This window comes from Podarcis vaucheri, assembly GCF_965113315.1.
Source record: "Podarcis vaucheri genome assembly, chromosome: 13".
In the NCBI taxonomy this organism is placed as follows: Eukaryota; Metazoa; Chordata; class Lepidosauria; order Squamata; family Lacertidae; genus Podarcis; species Podarcis vaucheri.
Window position 1 is genome coordinate 58432795 of NC_138751.1, and position 20790 is coordinate 58453584.

At 44.4% G+C, this 20790-nt stretch overlaps 1 protein-coding gene across 6 annotated transcripts in view; it reads left to right on the plus strand.

Annotated features, from left to right (window-relative positions):
* GRK3 (G protein-coupled receptor kinase 3) overlaps nucleotides 1–20790 on the plus strand; it is a 185423-nt gene that overhangs the window by 119658 nt on the left and 44975 nt on the right. For all 6 annotated transcript variants that reach the window (XM_082196085.1, XM_082196086.1, XM_082196087.1 and 3 more), the window contains 5 exons: nucleotides 3634–3695; nucleotides 5167–5218; nucleotides 6372–6463; nucleotides 7292–7391; nucleotides 18121–18199. In XM_082196085.1, coding sequence (XP_082052211.1) covers nucleotides 3634–3695; nucleotides 5167–5218; nucleotides 6372–6463; nucleotides 7292–7391; nucleotides 18121–18199 — 385 coding nt within the window. The remainder of the gene's footprint in view (nucleotides 1–3633; nucleotides 3696–5166; nucleotides 5219–6371; nucleotides 6464–7291; nucleotides 7392–18120; nucleotides 18200–20790) is intronic.

The following is a 20790-nucleotide window of genomic DNA, read 5'->3' on the forward strand; positions in this document are numbered from 1 at the left end:
CTTCCTATGATTTTGATATTTCCCCTTTTTAAAAAATTCCATTCATGACTGTTTTCATTGGTTCTGACAGTATATCTTCTAATTTCTTATAATATGCTGCAGATAAACCGTCTGTGCCTGGAGATTTCCCTGTCTTTGCTTTTGAAATTGATGGTTGCACCTCTATCATAGTTATTGGCAGATTTAATTGGTTGATTTTGTTCACTTGTTATAATTCTTCTGCTTGATATAACTTCCAATAATATTTCTTTGGGTTCTTCTGTTATCTTCCCTTCTTGTATTAATTTCTCTATTATTCTCTCTTTTTGTTTATTCTTTATTTGCCATGCAAGCAGTCTACCTGGCTTCTTAGCAAATTAACAAAAAAAGTCTTAATATTTTTATCTTTTGTTCTATTTCATAATTCAAAATCATGCATCTGTAATATCTTAATACAGTATTTTGTTTTGCTATTTCCTTCTTTGGATTTTTAACCAATTCATTTTCATTTTCTCTTACCTCCTTCAAGAGTTTCTCCATTTTCTGTTATCTCTCTCTTTGGATTATATTTTGTTGGATGAAGAAGCCTTGAATTACTGCCTCGCTTGCATCCCATCCCATATTTATATCAGTTCCCTGATTTAGATTGTTCTCAAAATATTCTTTTAGGGTCACCCTTGCCTTTCCCACTATTTTCTCATCATTTAGTAAATTTTCATTGATTCTCCGTCTTTTTATTTTTCTTCCTTCTTTTATTTTAGAATCATAGAATCATAGAATCATAGAATCATAGAGTTGGAAGAGACCACAAGGGCCATCGAGTCCAACCCCCTGCCAAGCAGGAAACACCATCAGAGCACTCCTGACATATGGTTGTCAAGCCTCTGCTTAAAGACCTCTAAAGTAGGAGACTCCACCACACTCCTTGGCAGCAAATTCCACTGTCGAACAGCTCTTACTGTCAGGAAGTTCTTCCTAATGTTTAGGTGGAATCTTCTTTCTTGTAGTTTGGATCCATTGCTCCGTGTCCGCTTCTCTGGAGCAGCAGAAAACAACCTTTCTCCCTCCTCTATGTGACATCCTTTTATATATTTGAACATGGCTATCATATCACCCCTTAACCTCCTCTTCTGCAGGCTAAACATGCCCAGCTCCCTTAGCCGTTCCTCATAAGGCATCGTTTCCAGGCCTTTGACCATTTTGGTTGCCCTCCTCTGGACACGTTCCAGTTTGTCAGTGTCCCTCTTGAATTGTGGTGCCCAGAACTGGACACAGTACTCCAGGTGTGGTCTGACCAGAGCAGAATACAGTGGCACTATTACTTCCCTTGATCTAGATGCTATACTCCTATTGATGCAGCCCAGAATTGCATTGGCTTTTTTAGCTGCCGCGTCACACTGTTGGCTCATGTCAAGTTTGTGGTCAACCAAGACTCCTAGATCCTTTTCACATGTACTGCTCTCAAGCCAGGTGTCACCCATCTTGTATTTGTGCCTCTCATTTTTTTTGCCCAAGTGCAATACTTTACATTTCTCCCTGTTAAAATTCATCTTGTTTGTTTTTGCCCAGTTCTCTAATCTGTCAAGGTCGTTTTGAAGTGTGATCCTGTCCTCTGGGGTGTTAGCCACCCCTCCCAGTTTGGTGTCATCTGCAAATTTGATCAGGATGCCCTTGAGTCCATCATCCAAGTCGTTGATAAAGATGTTGAATAAGACCGGACGTAATCGGATTATGATCTGATATTGTTTTTGAATGAATTTCCACTTTCCTAATCTTTAATAATAGATCTTTTGATACCCAAATGGCATCGATTCTCCTCAATAATTATTTTTTATTATTTTTTACAATAGAGAGGGGCAGCGAAGTCTTTTTTGCATCAACTACGCGATGCTAAAATTAACAGGGCAATCCGCAATGCTATTTGGTGTATTGGTGGTCACTCCATCAAACAAATGGACATTAAGGCTGACAGTCCAGATTTGTTCCTTCCTGATGGCATGCATTTGACCTCGACCTGTTGTTGTGGGACATGAGGCAGGGTCTTGAAGGCTGGATTGCGGACATTTGTTAGGTTTTTTCAGCTGTAGGGATCTTGGTGGCGAGACCGCAATTTCACGGTTTTAGGCCTTGGGTAGAATCCTTTAGTCCATAAACAGAATGGGAAGGTAGCGTAACACACCCCTTATGCAATGGTGTTAACAGGGCCTCTTTAGAGGGGTTTGTAAGGTGAGTCACTGACCATCAGCGCTTGGTGTATGATCAAACTCCCAGAACAGAAAGGGGAACAAGCTGCGTAAACGCACATTTTGCAGTGTCCCCCTAAATTCCTGTCTGTCCCTGCTTTGCCTCAGACCCCAACTGGGGGCTGAGAGGGATACATGCCCAATGCCTAAGCCAAGGTTTTCCTACATCTGAAATTAATAAAGTTGTGGCCTATTTTAATCCCATACCTGTGCTGTACTGTGTCTTATTTATCTGGGCCTGGCACCTGGGGTGGAGGGTGTGCACACAAAAACTGATGAGGAAGGGTTGAGAAGCTGGGTTTTCTAACCTGGAAAAGAGGAGACTGAGGGGAGATCTAATGGCCATCTTCATGTACCTTAAGGGTTGTCACATGGAAGAGGGAGCAAGCTTGTTTTCTCCTGCTCTAGAGGGTAGGACTCAAACCAGTGGCTTCTAGTTACAAGACAGGAGATTTCAACTAAGCATTCAGAAAAACTTTCTGACAGTAAGAGCTGTTTGGCAGGAACGGTCGCCCTTGGCAGGTTGTAGACTTTCCTTCCTTGGAGCTTTTAAGCGGAGGTGGACTGGCCATCTGTCCTGGATGCTGTAGTTGAGATTTGTGCATTGCAGGGGTTAGACTAGATGACCCTCAGGGTCCCTTCCAGCTCTACAATTCTGTGATCAAGTATTGCCACTTTGTTCAAAGCAAGGAATGTGGTGACATTTTCCTTATGTCAAGTTGAAATGTGCTGTTCCCCAATATGCCTCCTAACTACTGACCCTACAGGAAATGGCTTCTTGAAAACAATCTGCAGCTTATCACAAGATGAATGGTATTTTGGGGCTTCCTCTTCGGAAGTGGCTGGGGAAACCCAGCCAGATGGGCGGGGTATAAATAATAAATTATTATTATGAAGCAATGTGAGGGCATCTTTAAGGGACCATCTTCTCTATGATCACGGCTGTACTTTAATACAGTACTCTCATTAGAAGCTTCTGTCCAATGGCCCAAATGTTATCCGATTCCCTGCTAGGGGTTCAGCTCCCTCTGTTGTCTCTGACAGGCAAAGACTGTTGCTGGGATCCACAGGAGCAGGGATCACTCTTGTGCTGGAGTCCTGCCGGTGGGTTTCCTATGGGCACCTGACTGGGCACTGTGAGGACAGGCTGGACTAGAGGGGCCCCCATTGGCCTCATCTGGCAGCTGGGCTCTTCCATCCTTAGGAAGGTTTTTGCTTTAGGGACTTTATTTGCAGACGATGCCTTCTGCTGAATTTTGTTACCACCTTTTTCTTGTTTCTGCTGCTTAGTTTACTGAAGCTTTTTCACTCCTGTTAGGGATTTTTAAATGTTTCATTAGGCACTTTGCAAGTATTATTACAAGTAAAGGCCACTGCCTCAAATACAATAAATGTTTGTTTCCCCCTCTAGCCCTACATAGAAGAAATTTGTGACAGCCTCAGAGGAAAAACCTTCCAAATGTTTCTAGAAAGGTATGAATCTGATTGCATGTTTGTCCCATGGCCAGTTGCTGAAGGATTGGCATTGGGATGGCTAGTAGGAAGGAGCAGACACAAGCCATTTTGCAAACTGCATCCAGGTGCATTGAATGTGCTAGAATGGTAATGAGTCTGTGCCTTTAAGAGTCTGTGCCTTGTACATGGACCTGCCCACTCTTCTAGTCTAAGCAGAAGGCAGCTATCTTCCTTCCATCCAGCTTCAAAGTCTACTCTCCTGATGTTTCCTCTGATCATGGAAGGTGTTCTTCACTCTGCTGTGCTTGGCAATTAGATACGCTTTGCAGGAGCTGAGCTGGATTTTTACTCAGCAAGCATTTTATAATGTGGCTCAGCTCTTCTGCAAGATTTACAGCTGATTTTATCTACTTGGTTAATTAAGTTGCTTTATTTTCATTTTCTATTTTTAGAAAAGAGCTGCAAATCTTGCAGAAGAGCTGAGCCGCATTACAAAATGCTTTGCAGTACAGCAAACCCAGCTCAGCCCCTGCAAAACAACTGCCATAAGAAGTAGTATGAAAATGTTCTCATTGGAGTTTTACTGTTTTTAATAAACAGGAAAGCAGAAGGGACATGCCTAGTTAGGGAAGGCTTTGGTGAGCAAATGGCTTGGCAGAGCTATCTAAGAAAGAGTTCCAACAGGCAGGATTGCCAGCTGAGACAATTTTGTTGAACCTGAGCTGTGTTGATAGATTCCAGTGATGGCCAAACTTGGCCCTCCAGCTGTTTTGGGACTACAACTCCCATCATCCCTAGCTAACAGGACCAGTGGTCGGGGATAATGGGAATTGTAGTCCCAAAACAGCTGGAGGGCCAAGTTTGGCCATCACTGGATTAGACCTAAGGTCTTGCAAAATGAGCTTCTGAGTACTGGCCCTCGGTGTGCTGGAAGGTAGATGCTAAAAGATCCTTTCCTATGTTCTTAATTCTGTTTGCTTTCACAAAAGGACTTGCACCTCAGAGATTTTACTCCCAAATGTAGCAGATGAAATCACTAAATTATATATGAGAACAAAGATCATTATACAATGTGATCTTTCAGGGGTCTACTTTGGAAATAAACAGTCATTTAACTTTTAGAAAAAAACAAAATTCCCTGGCAGCATATGATAATGACACCTATGTGATTCCTTAATTATTTTATAGAGCTCTAAAATGCAGAGATTAATTACTTTTCTCAGGATATGATTGGAGATTTTTTAAATAAAAAAATACAATTGAGTCTTACAGAAATAAGAAATATGGAGGCATTTTTACTGGAATGCTGTCAGAAGCATCGTAAACCATGTATTGCTATAGAACTGTCTTTAATTAACATCTGCTCACTGAAGGTTTGCTCTTCAAGAGAGCTTTTAAAATTTTAAATATAGTTTTTACTTTTCATAAATCATCACGTGCACAGTTTTCATCACCGTAATGCACATTCTTTTTTCTTTCTTTTTTGCAGTGATAAGTTTACTAGATTTTGTCAGTGGAAAAATGTAGAGCTAAACATTCATGTAAGTAATTGCAGGGGTGTGTGTGTGCATTTTCTAAAAATAGGGGCAGGGATGAGGTGGATCTGGACCACTGCCTAGTTTCTGGGGGACCTCCAAGCAATTGATGAAATTCTTTCAGAGAACACTGGGCTTATATGTATTTTGATATGAGCAAGGCAACGGCACTTGCTTCAGGCTAGCAGCAACAACAATCTTCCCCTGTGCCCGTCCCGCCCCGCCCCCCACCTCTGGGAAGCCCCCCTCCCAAATCCCAGATAGGGATGGTCAGCATTCACTCTGCTGTTTACTTAACAACACTGAGATTGGGTGTTCTTAGCAAAAGCAGCTTTTCTGTTTTTGCTTTTAGAACATTGCCTTCACAGTTTGCTTTCTAACTTTGATTGATTGAATTTATGTTCCACCCTTCGTCCCAAAAAGGCCACCTGTATTTCTTTATAGATGAGTCTGGGGGTCCTGCTGGCGCAAGGCCCAGTACAAAGGTTGGCATTCTGGGTTCTGCATGATGTGGTTTCTCCATGGTGAAGAAAGGCACTTGGCACATGCTCAGAGGCAGCCTGTTGCTTCAAGTGCGCAATGAAAGCATTATGAGATTTTGAGACTATCCTTGACAGTTTGATTTAAGCTCTGCTTTGGACTTATTTCATAGAATCAGAATCGTAGAGTTGGAAGGGACCCTGAGGATCATCCAGTCCAACCCCCTTCAATGCAGGAATATGCAGCTGTCCCGTACGGGGATCAAACCTTAGTGCTATTAGCACCAAGCTTTAATTAGCTGACTTTGTCTCAAGGTTTCATTTGGAGCACTTATTCTGCAGGCCCCTAGTTTAAATGAACATTCCTCAGTAGTGCCCTAACATTTGCCCTGAAACCCACAAAATCTCTTCTGCCTTCAATTCCTTATAATTTGGGCATTGTCTCCTTTCATGTGTCCCCCTATTGATTCCCTGATTTCCAGAGTGCACCACTGCTTTACAAGGAATAGGATTCCATTTCATCCTTAAATTGCACCAAATCCCTGAAAAGCAAAAGGAGGCAGCCAGTTCGTTGTGACACATTAGCCTGAGTTGTTTTTGGAGGCAGGTGGGTGCTTGCAAGGAGGCATGTGTGCTGGTCAGCACAAGCAAATGTTCATTTCCACCTCTTCCATCCCCAGCTGACCATGAATGACTTCAGTGTCCACCGGATCATCGGGCGAGGGGGCTTCGGAGAAGTTTATGGCTGCCGGAAAGCAGACACAGGGAAGATGTAAGTAGCTTTGTTTGTATTTGTAATGCATCCATATAAAATCCCCAAGTAACAGAACAATCAACGTGAGGGGCATTGCAGTGCTGTGTGTTTAATTGCTGTGGTTCTCCACTTTGGCTGGGAAGTGGGATGCCCTTTCCACCTGAAAAAGCCAGCAGCAAGGTGTGTCTGAGGAGTGGGGAGTGATGACCCATTGAAGCTTCATTGGCTCCCAGTGGGCTTATTACATTTTAACTGGGGTACAGTTAACAAGCTTTTATCCACTGCTTTATTCATCTAAAGAATTTCCTTCTAAATTGTGCCAGTGAATGCTGTTTTCACCCTTAACCCAGGGTACGGGTGCAGCATATCTATATGTGAATGTCCAGTTTTGTCTGAACAGGTACCCCCACCCCAAACTGTCCTTGCTGCTTAGGCAGTCTGGATTTTGCTATGGGCTCTGGTCCCTTTCCAAAGGGGCTGGGTCACCTCTTGCAAAATACATTTCCGTTTTCCAGACTGTTGTTGGGCGATAACAATGGCCTCTTGAGAAAGCATCCCTTAGGTGATGAGAATTACACCAGATTGGGGAAGGCTACTGTAGAGTGACTTATAAACCAAAACTCACAAGCAATAGAGGTGGGATAATTGAACCAGAGGAATTGTAACTCAGTGGAGCAGCATCTCTTCTTGAGGGACCAGAAAGGTGGACCTTGCCTATGGCAGCAGTCCCTGAACCTCTCCTGAACTCCCAGTTTACCTACTTTTCTGCCTTCAGACTACCAGTTGAAAGTGATGAAAATTGAATGCTCTGTTAAAGCCCCTTTCTCAACAAGTTACAATTTTCAGGTATGCAATGAAATGCTTGGATAAGAAGAGGATCAAGATGAAGCAAGGGGAGACTTTAGCCTTGAATGAAAGGATCATGCTGTCGCTCGTCAGTACAGGCGTAAGTATGTTCTGACTCTTTGCTCATTCTCTTAACGTTAATAATAATAATAATAATATTGGGAAATTCCACCACAGGGCAGACTGGGTGCTGCATGCTTTTATTTTTTACATTTGTATTTGTTGCTTTAACAGTGGCATTTTGGTTTTACTGTAACTCACTCTAGGATCACTACCCAATGAAGTTTAGGATATAAATTCAACCAGTGGATTCCGGGAGGTATTCTGCAGCCATATAAACAAATGCTCCCTTGTGTTGTGAGTTGTCACTGCCAAAATAGGGGTCAACCTTCAGCTGAAAGATACCAGCAGGTGCTTTCCAGAGGCCCTTGAAATTGGGTTGGTGACTAAATGGATGAACAGAACAAGACATGAAAGTATGAGGAAGTCCTTGTCATGTTAAGCCAAAGTCAGTCTGGCTACAATAGTCTGTTGTGTGGCCACATTTGAATCGTGGTGTACAGCAGTCTTCCCCAACCTGAAGCCCCAGATACTAGTGGGCTCCAACTCTCAATGCCCGGGCCGGCCTGCCCATGCGGTGGGCCAAAGCAGCTTCCTTGGGTGGCAGAACATCAGGAGTGGCACCTTCCACCGAGAGCTGTGTGAGCACTCATTTGCCCCATGAGATCTCACCAGAATTAGCCATCATTGCTTTGCAGTCACTGCCACATCACCCAGGTAAAGGAGGGATTGGCAGGGCAGCCCCTTCCCATTTTGCCTCAGGCGGTGAAACAGGATGCGCTCTCCTGCCCACTGCCCTTGACCTCTGGCTTTTGGGACTGATGGGAATTGGAGTTCAACAGCATCTGGAGGGCATGAACTGCCCTGGAGGGCGGTATATTATTATTATTATTATTATTATTATTAATAATAATAATAATAATAATGTGCCTGATACTCAGCTTTGGCCAGCCTGTCTCAAGCAAGGATATTATAGAGCATGAAGAAGTACAGAAAATGTCAACTGAAATGGTTGTTGGAGCAGGAACACCTTCCTGATGCAAAAAAGCTAAAGCACTTAAGGAAAAAGGTTCCTGAGGAAGGTCATTAAGGAGGTTTGCGAAAGTAGGCATGGGGTAAAGAAAGTGGAATAGCTTTTCTCTATCCCCCAAGAGGTCATCCAAAAAGTAGTTTGGTGGGAGATTCAGGAGGAAATGAAGAAAGGTACTCAGGCAGCACCTAATAAATTTGTGGAATTGATTGTCATGAGTTGTGGTGATGGCCACCAGCGTACATCAGAGTCCTGCAGCTGGATCAGACCAAAGGCCCATCTAGGCCTATCTTCCCAGGAGTCACCCACATGCCTCCAAGAAGTGTGCAGGCAAGACATAACTGCAACAGCACCCCCCTTATTTGTTCTCCCCAGCACTTGGGACCCAGAGACTTCCCACCTGGAACTGGAGCTTCCCACCCATACTGGAGGTAAGATGCTGCCACCAGGCAGCCTTATCCTCCTCTGTGGATTTGCCTTGCACCCCTTTCAAAACTATCTAAGTTGGTGGCTTTGGGGAAGGGCTGCACATAGCTCAGTGGCAGAGGGAATCTGATTTGGATACAAATCCCAGCCCCTTGAATTTCCAGAGCTGAGGTAGTGCTGGGAATGATTCCTACCTGAAATCCTGGCCAATCATCGTTAACAGTACTGAGCTCAGTGGACCAATCATTTGACCTGGTATAAGGCAAATTCCAGCACAGCCAGCACCACACTATGTAGTAGCTTAGATGACTTTAGGCCAATCTATGAAATGCTGTCCATATGGAACCTCCCTACCCAGAGGCAGTGTGTTTCTGCACACCAGTGGCCAGGGAGTTGCTTTCTGACCTTGCTTGTGGGCTTCGTGGAGGCATCTGAAATACCTGGAGGACTATCACATGGAAGACGGAGCAGGCTTGTTTTCTGCTGCTCCAGGAGGTAGGACTTGAACCAATGGATTCAAATTAGAAGAGAGGAGATTCCGACTGAACATTAGGAAGAACGTTCTGATGGTAAGAGCCGTTTTGACAGTGGAACCGATTCTTTCTTTAAAAAATAAATAAAAATAAAAAATATTTATTGAGTTTCCAAAAATTTAAATTTAAACACTACAAACAAAAAACAAAAAACAAACGAAAAACAACACAATGCAATACAAAAACACTACCAAACTAACACATAAGACAAAACAAAACAAAGACCATTTAAAACATATTAAACAATTTCAATGTCATATCTTTCGTTCGCTTATTTCCACGACTTCCTCACACCTCCCTTTTTGTATTCCACATCAATTAATTATTTCAGCAATTCCTTTCCATCTTCCCCTGTTTTCTATCCTATAATTATCTTAACACATTCTAACCTTATTTTGTTCCCTTTAATACTCTATTGATCTATTTATACTTAATTCCTTATAACATTTCTGCTAAAGCCATATAACTTCATTCCAACTGTGTTCTAACATTCATTAATTTTGCAATATTTCTATAAATAGTCTTTAAACTTCCAGTCTTAGAGAGCCAGTGTGGTGTAGTGGTTAAGAGCGGTAGATTCGTAATGTGGGGAACCGGGTTCACGTCTAAGCTCCTCCACATGCAACTGCTGGGTGACCTTGGGCCAGTCACACTTCTCTGAAGTCTCTCAGCCCCACTCACCTCACAGAGTGTTTGTTGTGGGGGAGGAAGGGAAAGGAGACTGTTAGCCGCTTTGAGACTCCTTAAAGGGAGTGAAAGGTGGGATATCAAATCCAAACTCTTCTTCTCTTCTTCTTCTTCCACCAGCTCTTCTCCCTGGTCTCGGATTCTGCCGATTCTCTCAGCCAGCAAAAAGCAGATGATTCACAACAAAACTTAGGGGTCTGGCAGGGCAAGTCCACCTCCTTCTTTAGCATCCGTTAATATCTTAAATTTTACTTGGGGCTTCCTGCCCTGCCAAACAAATCTAGAGACGTCCCTCTGCCACCTCCTGAAACAATCCCTCCCATCCAAAGCTTGCAAAGTTTGAAACAAAAGCAACATCCCCAACATCACAGCAACCCTCATCCCCACCACAACAACTCGGCCCAACAATAACAACTTCCAATTTAACCCTATTTCCAAATCCCCCTTCTCTTCAAGCCAACGTCCTTCACAGTTGCCCTTGAATAAATTCACATTTTCCTCAGGTAGGGCTCTGATCCTCAATTTCATCTGTTTCTCTTTAAGTTCAGTCATAACCATTGTCAGCTTGAATTCGTAAAGTTGTCCTTGTATGGATGGGACTCTCTCTCCAGTTGAATTACTTTAACTTCAGCAGCAAGGGTTTTCTCCTTAACTTCATCCACAGTTTGCCGTATCAGGATAGATTCCTCTATCAATTTCTGGGTGGTTTCTATATTGGTATTCACCTTTTCTCCCAGGTTATTTAAACTTTCTACCATTAAGTCAGTTTTAATATTTGCAGCATCCACTTTCATATTTATCACATCCATTTTCTTGTGAAGTTGTTCCAGCGAGTCATTTATTTTCACTAATACAACCGCTAAGGCCTCTTCTGGCGACATTCCGTCTTTCCCATCTGCCATAAGAATCATAGAATAATAGAATCATAGAGTTGGAAGAGACCACAAGGGCCATCGAGTCCAACCCCCTGCCAAGCAGGAAACACCATCAGAGCACTCCTGACATATGGTTGTCAAGCCTCTGCTTAAAGACCTCCAAAGGAGGAGACTCCACCACACTCCTTGGCAGCAAATTCCACTGTCAAACAGCTCTTACTGTCAGGAAGTTCTTCCTAATGTTTAGGTGGAATCTTCTTTCTTGTAGTTTGGATCCATTGCTCCGTGTCCGCTTCTCTGGAGCAGCAGAAAACAACCTTTCTCCCTCCTCTATGTGACATCCTTTTATATACCGTATTTTTCGCTCTATAAGACGCACCAGACCACAAGACGTACCTAGTTTTGGGAGGAGAAAAACAAGGGAAAAATATTCTGAATCTCAGAAGCCAGAACAGCAAGAGGGATCACTGCGCAGTGAAAGCAGCAATCCCACTTGCTGTTCTGGCTTCTGGGATAGCTGCGCAGCCTGCATTCGCTCCATAAGACGCACACACATTTCCCCTTACTTTTTAGGAGGGAAAAAGTGAGTCTTATTGAGCAAAAAATACGGTATTTGAACATGGCTATCATATCACCCCTTAACCTCCTCTTCTCCAGGCTAAACATGCCCAGCTCCCTTAGCCGTTCCTCATAAGGCATCATTTCCAGGCCTTTGACCATTTTGGTTGCCCTCCTCTGGACACGTTCCAGTTTGTCAGTGTCCTTCTTGAACTGTGGTGCCCAGAACTGGACACAGTACTCCAGGTGAGGTCTGACCAGAGCAGAATACAGTGGCACTATTACTTCCCTTGATCTAGATGCTATACTCCTATTGATGCAGCCCAGAATTGCATTGGCTTTTTTAGCTGCCGCGTCACACTGTTGGCTCATGTCAAGTTTATGGTCAACCAAGACTCCTAGATCCTTTTCACATGTACTGCTCTCAAGCCAGGTGTCACCCATCTTGTATTTGTGCCTCTCATTTTTTTTGCCCAAGTGCAATACTTTACATTTCTCCCTGTTAAAATTCATCTTGTTTGTTTTGGCCCAGTTCTCTAATCTGTCAAGGTCGTTTTGAAGTGTGATCCTGTCCTCTCGGGTGTTAGCCACCCCTCCCAGTTTGGTGTCATCTGCAAATTTGACCAGGATGCCCTTGAGTCCATCATCCAAGTTGTTGATTAAGATGTTGAATAAGACCGGGCCCAAGACAGAACCCTGTGGCACCCCACTAGTCACTCTTCTCCAGGATGAAGAGGAACCATTGATGAGAACCCTTTGGGTTCGGTCAGTCAGCCAGTTACAAATCCACTGAGTGGTAGCATAGTCAAGACCGCATTTTACCAGCTTCTTTACAAGAATATCATGGGGCACCTTGTCAAATGCCTTGCTGAAATCAAGGTAGGCTACATCCACTGCGTTCCCTTCATCTACCAGGCTTGTAATTCTGTCAAAAAACGAGATCAGGTTAGTCTGACATGACTTATTTTTCAGAAATCCATGCTGACTATTGGTGATCACAGCATTCCTTTCTAGGTGCTCACAGACTGTTTGCTTAATGATCTGCTCCAGAATCCTCCCTGGTATTGATGTCAGACTGACTGGGCGGTAATTATTTGGGTCCTCTCTTTTCCCCTTTTTGAAAATAGGGACAACATTTGCCCTCCTCCAGTCTGCCGGGACTTCGCCTGTTCTCCAGGAATTCTCAAAGATGACTGCCAGTGGTTCTAAGATCACATTTGCCAGTTCTTTTAATACTCTTGGATGCAGTTCATCTGGCCCTGGAGACTTGAATACATCTAAACTAGCCAAGTATTCTTGTACTATCTCCTTAGTTATTCTGGGCTGTGTTTCCTTTGCTGAATCATTTGCTCCAAATTCTTCAGGTCGGGCATTGTTTTCTTTATAGGAGAAGACTGAGGCAAAGAAGGCATTGAGGAGTTCAGCCCTTTCTGTGTCTCCTGTTTGCATTTCACCATCTTCTCCTCTGAGTGACCCCACTGTTTCTTTGTTCTTCCTTTTGCTACGAACATACCCATAAAAGCCTTTTTTGTTGCTTTTAACCTCTCTAGCAAGCCTGAGTTCATTCTGTGCTTTAGCTTTTCTGACTTTGTGTCTACACGTGCTGGCTATTTGTTTGAATTCCTCTTTGGTGGTTTCCCCCCTTTTCCATTTTTTGTACACATCCTTTTTTAATCTTAACTCAGTTAAAAGTTCTTTAGATAGCCACCCTGGCTTCTTTAAGCACCTTCCATGTTTCCGTCTCATTGGTATTGCCTGACGTTGTGCTTTTACTATCTCCCTCTTAACAAACTCCCAGCCATCATGAACTCCCTTTCCTTTTAGTATTACTGTCCATGGGATCTCACCCAGCACTTCCCTAAGTTTTATGAAGTCGGCTTTCTTAAAGTCAAGAAATTGAGTCCTAGTATGCTTGGCTGCTCCTTTCCGCTGTATAGAAAACTTCAGAAGAGCATGATCACTCGCGCCTAATGATCCTTCCACTTCTACCCCACTAACCAGGTCATCAACATTGGTTAGGACCAGATCGAAAATGGCTGTTGCTCTTGTTGCTTCTCCCACTTTCTGGACAATGAAGTTGTCTGCAAGGCCAGTGAGGAATCTGTTTGACCTTATGCTCTTGGCTGAGTTTGACATCCAACAAATATCCGGGTAATTGAAGTCCCCCATTACTACTATCTCCCTTCCTTTTGCATGCTTGGCCATCTGTTCCAGGAAGGCATCATCTATGTCCTCCGTTTGGCTTGGGGATCTATAGTAAACTCCCACAATGAGATCTCTGTTATTCTTCTCTCCCTTAATTTTGACCCAAATGCTCTCACTTTGGCTTTGAGGTTCTAAATCTTGGATCTCTTCACAGGTGTACACATCCCTGACATATAACGCCACTCCTCCTCCTTTCTTGTCTGGTCTGTTTCTCTGAAATAGATTGTATCCCCCCATTATTACATTCCAATCGTGGGACTTATCCCACCAGGTTTCAGTGATGCCTATTATGTCATATTTAGTTTGCTGTACCAAGAGCTCAAGCTCATCTTGTTTATTTCCCATGCTTTGCGCATTAGTGTACAGACATTGAAGTCCATTAATCATTCCCCCGTGTCTCTTATTTAAGGATTTTTTCCTCCCACCACTAGGTTTGCGTGCTGTTTGCTCCATTTGGTCTATGACATTTGGATGATCATCTTCATCAAGTGATAGGCTCCTACCTTCAGGAGCACTGTCTCCCTCCCCCACATTAGTCAGTTTAAAGCCCTCCTGATGAGGTTTCTGAGATTTTTGGCAAAAACATTTCTCCCAACCGTTGTGAGGTGCAGCCCATCGCTTGCCAGAAGTCCATCTTCAAGAAACTGCAGTCCGTGATCTAAGAATCCAAACCGTTCCTGTTTACACCATTTGCGAAGCCAGCTGTTCACTTCCACTATTTTCCCCTCTCTCCCTGGGCCACGTCGTTCAACTGGGAGGACAGATGAGATGACAATTTGTGCATTTAGTTGCTTCAATTTCCTGCCGAGAGCCTCGTAGTCTCTTTTAATCTTCTGGAGGCTATTGCTTGCAGTGTCATTGGTTCCCACATGAACCAAGAGGAAGGGGTATTCGTCAGTGGGTTTCATGATTCCTTGCAGTCGTTCAGTTACATCTTGGATCTTAGCCCCGGGGAGACAGCACACTTCCCGAGACATCTTGTCAGGCCCACAAATCACTGCTTCTGTTCCCCTCAGTAGGGAATCCCCTATCACCACTACACGCCTCCTCTTAGGTTTGGGCGGGGTTCTTCCATGAGCTGTCCGTTCCAAGGTCGCCTGCACATTCCCTGAGGACTGACTTTGCTGCTCGTCTTCATATACCTGATCGGCTGTAATGAGGGAGAGATCCTCAAATGGAGTCTGCTCTTCGTCTTCCATGCTAGGGGAGAGGACCTCAAAGCGATTGTGTATTTCTAAACAATCAGAGCGAGCCCTGGGCCTCCTACTTCTTTGAGTCACGTTTCTCCATATATCTGGCTCCTGTGTTGTTGAACTAGCCTCCTTCTCAGGGGAGTCCCCTGTCTCCTCCTTGGTGGAGACAGTGTGCTCTGTTGCTTCCAAGAAGAGCTCCAGCTCTCTAATTCTTTGGAGCGTAGCTACACGTTCCTCCAGTTGCTGGACTTTGTCTTTTAAGAGGGCAATCAACATGCAATTGCTGCAGGTAAAGCTGCCTGCAACCTTTGGCAAGATCGCAAACATTGCGCAGGAACTGCAGGCGACTGCAGCTTTTCCCTCCCCCTCCATCCTGAGAACGTGTCGTTGGGGGTGGCTACAGCGGTCCTCCATCATAAAAAGCGTGAAGACAGGACAAATAACTCCCCCCACAAGAAAGAAACCTAGGTCTCCCCCAACAAACGTTTGAGACTAGCTCCCCTAAATCTAAAAGATGGATCAAACTGCCCTGCTAGGTCTGATAAGCTCCTCCCACAGCTAATCCCCTGCCTCAACAGAAACCCTGTCCCCTCTGACCTTTGCACAGGGAGAACAGCTAATCAGCCACAAAGAAACACACACACACACACAAACCTTTTTTGCTCCTTCTTCAACTGCTGCCCTGCTAGGTCTTGGGACTTTTTAGTTTAGAGAAGAGCTGAGTAAGAAGAGACAGTGGATACAGAAAAGTTTTTCTCCTTCTCTTATAACACTAGAACTCAGGGACATCCAATGAAGCAGATTATTGGAAGATTCAGGGCAGCTCTGAAAAAGTACTCACTCCCACAGGAGGCAGAGGTGGCCACCAACTTGGATGGCTTTGAAAGAGCATTAGATACATTCATGGAGGAGGAGGAGGCTATCAATGGCTAGTAGCCATGGTGGCCATGCTGGGCCTCCACTGGCTGAAGCAGTAATGCTTCTGATATCAAATGATGGGAACCACAGGAGGGGAGGGTGCCCTTGTGTTTGGGTCCTGCTTGCAGGCTTCCTATTAGGGCATCTGATCGGCCACTATGAGATCAAGATGCTGGCCTACATGGGCCATTGGACCGATCCAACAGCCAGGCTCTTCTCTGATGTTCTCTGCCAGAGTCCTTCCTGTAAGGGATCCATTGAGTTTCAGGAGAGTTATGATCTTATATAGGAGTACACAAGCCCCTTCAGAGAAACTTCAGACCTGCTACCTACATTTGTATTGGGAAGTTGAGGGAATGTGTGGAGACATTTACTTTATGCTTCATTTATATTTCTGTCCCCTCTTATCCCTAGGCACCAGGGTGGGCATCTCTATTTCGCTTCACATAATTTTATCCTCACAATGATCCTGTGAAGGAGGCTGAATGTATAATTGATTGATGAGACTCACTGCCAAAAGATGTCATGATGGCTGCCAGCTTAGAGGAATTTTAAAATGGGGAGGGGATTGTTAGACCAATTCATGATGGAAAAGTCTAATAACAGTGATGACTAAGTGGAACCTCCAGCTATCTCTGAACACCAGTTGCTGGTTAGTTACTGTGTGAAACAGTGGACTAAGGTGTGTGTTATGACACAAACCTGCAGTTGAGATTCCTGCGTTGCAGGGGGTTGGTCTAGATGACCGTCAGGTCCCTTCCAACTCTGCAATTCTGTGACTCTACAAATCCATAAGCCAGGCTTTCTGAGGTGGACTGTACATCTGAAAACTAAATGGACAGTGGGTCATGGGTCTGAGCCAAGCTTCTCATATTCCACTGCTGGTCTTGTCGTTCCATGGGGAAAAACAAAGACTGGGAGTTTATTGAGAGCCAGCTAATAATTCAAAAAATCTTGTGAACTTGGATTCCCTTGCTGGGACATAGTTGTCCAGAAGCTGCCCAGGAGCCTTGCAAGAGCCACCAAGCCCCGCTACCTGCCCCCTCTCAAATGCTTTTGCCTGGTTGTCCTCCCCCAGTGCAGGCATCTGTGTCTCCTATGGCATCTTTTACCAGCCTGGTACCCACCAGTTGATTTTGGATTCCAGTTCCCAGCAAGCATCCCCAGCAGCCAGCATGGCCAACGACCAGGGATTATGGAAGCTGGAGGGCACCAGGTTGGAGAAGACTGACCTGTCATCAGGCCAGATCGATGTGCACCCTCGACCAGGGTGTCTTGGGCATCTCCCAGGTGTGTCCCTTAGCTGCCGGTGGCACAGGCCTCGATTCTTGGCACGCTTGACAGGCGGAAACCCAGGCAGTAATGGCATCGTCCATGTTAGGGCGCCAGACGTAACATCGAGCCAACGCCTTCATTTTGACGATTCCCGGGTGGCCAGCATGCAGAGCCTCCAGGGCGCGTTGACGGAGTCTTTGGGGAATCACGACGCAGTCTCCCCACAGCAGACAGCCACGATGAGCAGGCATCTACTGGGAGTCAGCAGCTGGTTCCCATGAGGCTGCAACCTGGCCTGCCTAGAGGTGATGGTCAAAGTATGGCTTGCCTGTAAAGGGTGGGGTCTCAGCCCTTTGGCCTCCACCTCCTTTTCAAAGCAGTTATGCGGCAAACTTGGGGGCACATGTAGGATGATCAGGGGGCTGGGACTAGGACTGGAGGATGTCAGTTGGTGGCAGGTCCCAGGTCTGGCCAGCTCTTCTTCCCCCTTGAACTTAGGGGGAAGTTGGCCTGGAGAGGAGAAGAATGGGAGGTCTTGATCTTCAAATATCTAAAGGGTTGTCATATGGAAGATGGAGCAAGCTTGTTTTCTGCTGCTCCAGAGGGCAGGAAGCAAACCAAGGGATTCAAATAACAAGAAAGAAGATTCCAACTGAACTTCAGGAATAACTTACTGTGGGTAAGAGCCATTTGACAGTGGAACAGACTGAGAAGGTGGTGGACTCCCTTTCCTTAGAGGTTTTTAAACAGGTTGGATGGCCACCTGTCCTAGATGCTTTAGCTGTGGTTCCTGTAATGCAGGAGTTTGGACTAGATGACCCTCAGGGTTTCTCCCAACTCTACAGTTCTATGGTTCTGTGAACTAAGGATGCTTCTAGGCAAGAATCAGGACAAGGCAGCACAGCATCCAACTCTTTCAGAGGCTGTTTGGTCTTGCAAAGGTTTCCTGCTTCTTAGTACCAAAAGCAAACCATAAACTTGTACCTTGTGCCTACCTGCTGGATCCAGGAGAGGCCAGGAAGGCCGTATCTTGCTTGACAGAAACCCTTTGCTTTCTCTCCCGCCCCAGGACTGCCCTTTCATTGTGTGCATGACTTACGCCTTCCACACCCCTGACAAGCTGTGCTTCATTCTGGACCTGATGAACGGTAAGGAAGATCAAGTGGGAGATCTTGGGGTGGGAATATGCACAGATTGCTATGCCAAGTTCTGAGCTTTGCAAATGGAGGCCAGTCCCTCCATTTGCAAATGGAGGACAGTCAAGGGCTTTCACCTCCCCGCTCTGCTTGCCAATGTTGGAAACAGGGTCAGATCGAGCAAGGCCATTGCAGTGTTCTTTTTTAAAACAAAATTATTAACAAATTCAACATAACAAATCAACAATACAAATCATCTTCATTGTTTTTCCCCCTCCCATTTTTCTCCCTCCCACCTCCCCAACAAACCCCCCTCCCTCCCCCCAGGACTTCCCTCAGCTCCTCTCTCTGATTTCTCATCTCATATTGTTCTCTGCATATTATAAAATTCTATACATCCTTATATTATCTACCCTCCACATTAACCCAATAAATTTGTGTATGTTTATTCAAAACCTGCCAAGGAGTCCAGTTCATTTTGTTGTATTTTTAAATAGACTGTAAAAGGTTCCCATTCTTCTTTAAAGTCACAGTTGTCTTTATCTCACAATTTACATGCCTGGAGTGCCTGGAGGCGGTTGGAGGATGGATGGCAGCTAACAGATTGAGGTTGAATCCTGACAAGACAGAAGTACTGTTTTGGGGGGACAGGGAGCGGGTTGGTGTGGGGGATTCCCTGCTCTTGAATGGGGTAACTGTGCCCCTGAAGGACCAGGTGCGCAGCCTGGGAGTCATTTTGGACTCACAGCTGTCCATGGAGGTGCAGGTTAACTCTGTGTCCAGGGCAGCTGTCTACCAGCTCCACCTGGTACGGAGGCTGAGACCCTACCTGCCCACGGACTGTCTCACCAGAGTGGTGCATGCTCTAGTTATCTCATGCTTGGACTACTGCAACGCGCTCTACGTGGGGCTACCTTTGAAGGTGACCCGGAAACTGCAATTAATCCAGAATGCGGCAGCTAGACTGGTGACTGGGAGTGGCCGCCGGGACCACATGACACCGGTTCTGAGAGATCTGCATTGGCTCCCAGTACGTTTCCGAGCACAATTCAAAGTGTTGATGCTGACCTTTAAAGCCCTAAACGGCCTCGGTCCTGTATACCTGAAGGAGCGTCTCCACCCCCATCATTCAGCCCGGACCCTGAGATCCAGCGCTGAGGGCCTTCTGGCGGTTCCCTCATTGCGAGAAGTGAGGCTACAGGGAACCAGACAGAGGGTCTTCTTGGTAGTGGCGCCCGCCCTGTGGAACGCCCTCCCATCAGATGTCAAAGAGATAAATAATTACCTGACATTCAGAAGACATCTTAAGGCAGCCCTGTTCAGGGAAGTTTTTAATATGTAACGCTGTACTGTTTTTAACACTGATTGGGAGCTGCCCAGAGTGGCTGGAGAAACTCAGCCAGATGGGCGGGGTATAAATAATAAATTATTATTATTATTATTATTATTATTATTATTATTATTATTATTATTACATATCAGTTTCACCAGTTCTGCATAGTTCATTTCTCTTGCCACTGTTCTTTTGTTGGGGTTTCCTCATTCGTCCATCCTTGTGCTCTCAAGACTCTTGCCACCGTCATTGCATACATAAAAAAATTCTTTATTTTTCTTGGCAGGTCTTGTCCAACAATCCCTAACAAAAATGCTTCTGGTTTTTTTACAAATGTCATTTTAAACATTTTCTTCAACTCGTTGTATATCATTTCCCCCAAAAAATTAATTTCTCTGCATTCCCACCACATATGGTAAAAGGTACCTTCTTTTCCTTTACATTTCCCACATATATTTGACCCAGTTTTATACATTTTTGCTATCTGTACTGGTGTGATACATCATGTACATCATTTTCATATAATTTTCTTTCAAAAGAGAACAGTCTGTAAATTGTAAATCTGTTTTCCACAATTTTTCCCAGTCTTCAAATTGTATATTATGCCCTATATCTTGTGCCCATCTTCATCTTTTGTTTCCCATTCTAGCAGAATACTATATGCATCCTTCAGCAACTTCATTTTCCCTTCTATGACTTCCTTTTGAAATCTAGAAGTAGTATAACTAAATCCTTTCTTGTTATCTTCTTTATACATCTTATGTAACTGCCTATAGTGTAGCCAACTCTGAAAATGATCTTTTATTTCCTCATACTCTTTTAGTTTCCATTTTCCTTCTTGTTCTTTCAGTAAATCACTATATGTAAGCCACTTCCCTTTCTTTCCAAGTGGCTTGAGCAGCAAAGCTTCAATTGGTGAGAGCCACCAAGGTGTATTTTGTTCTATTATTATTATTATTATTATTATTATTATTAAATCTTTATATCTCTCCCACACCCTCATTAATGATTTCCTAATTATATGGTTATAGAATCCTTTATGTACTTTTCCTTTCCCATACCATAAGTATGCATGCCATCCAAATCTGTTATTGTGACCTTCTAAGTCCAATGCTTCTTCCTTTTCCAGTTTTATCCAGTCCCTAATCCATACCAAAACTGCCTCTTTCTTTTTATATCTGTAAGTATCTTATGCTTTATCCTTGGCCTCCCCCCCCCCCCCGATAAACTTGGAAACTTCCTTCTGTCATCTTTTGAGGCAGTCATCTTT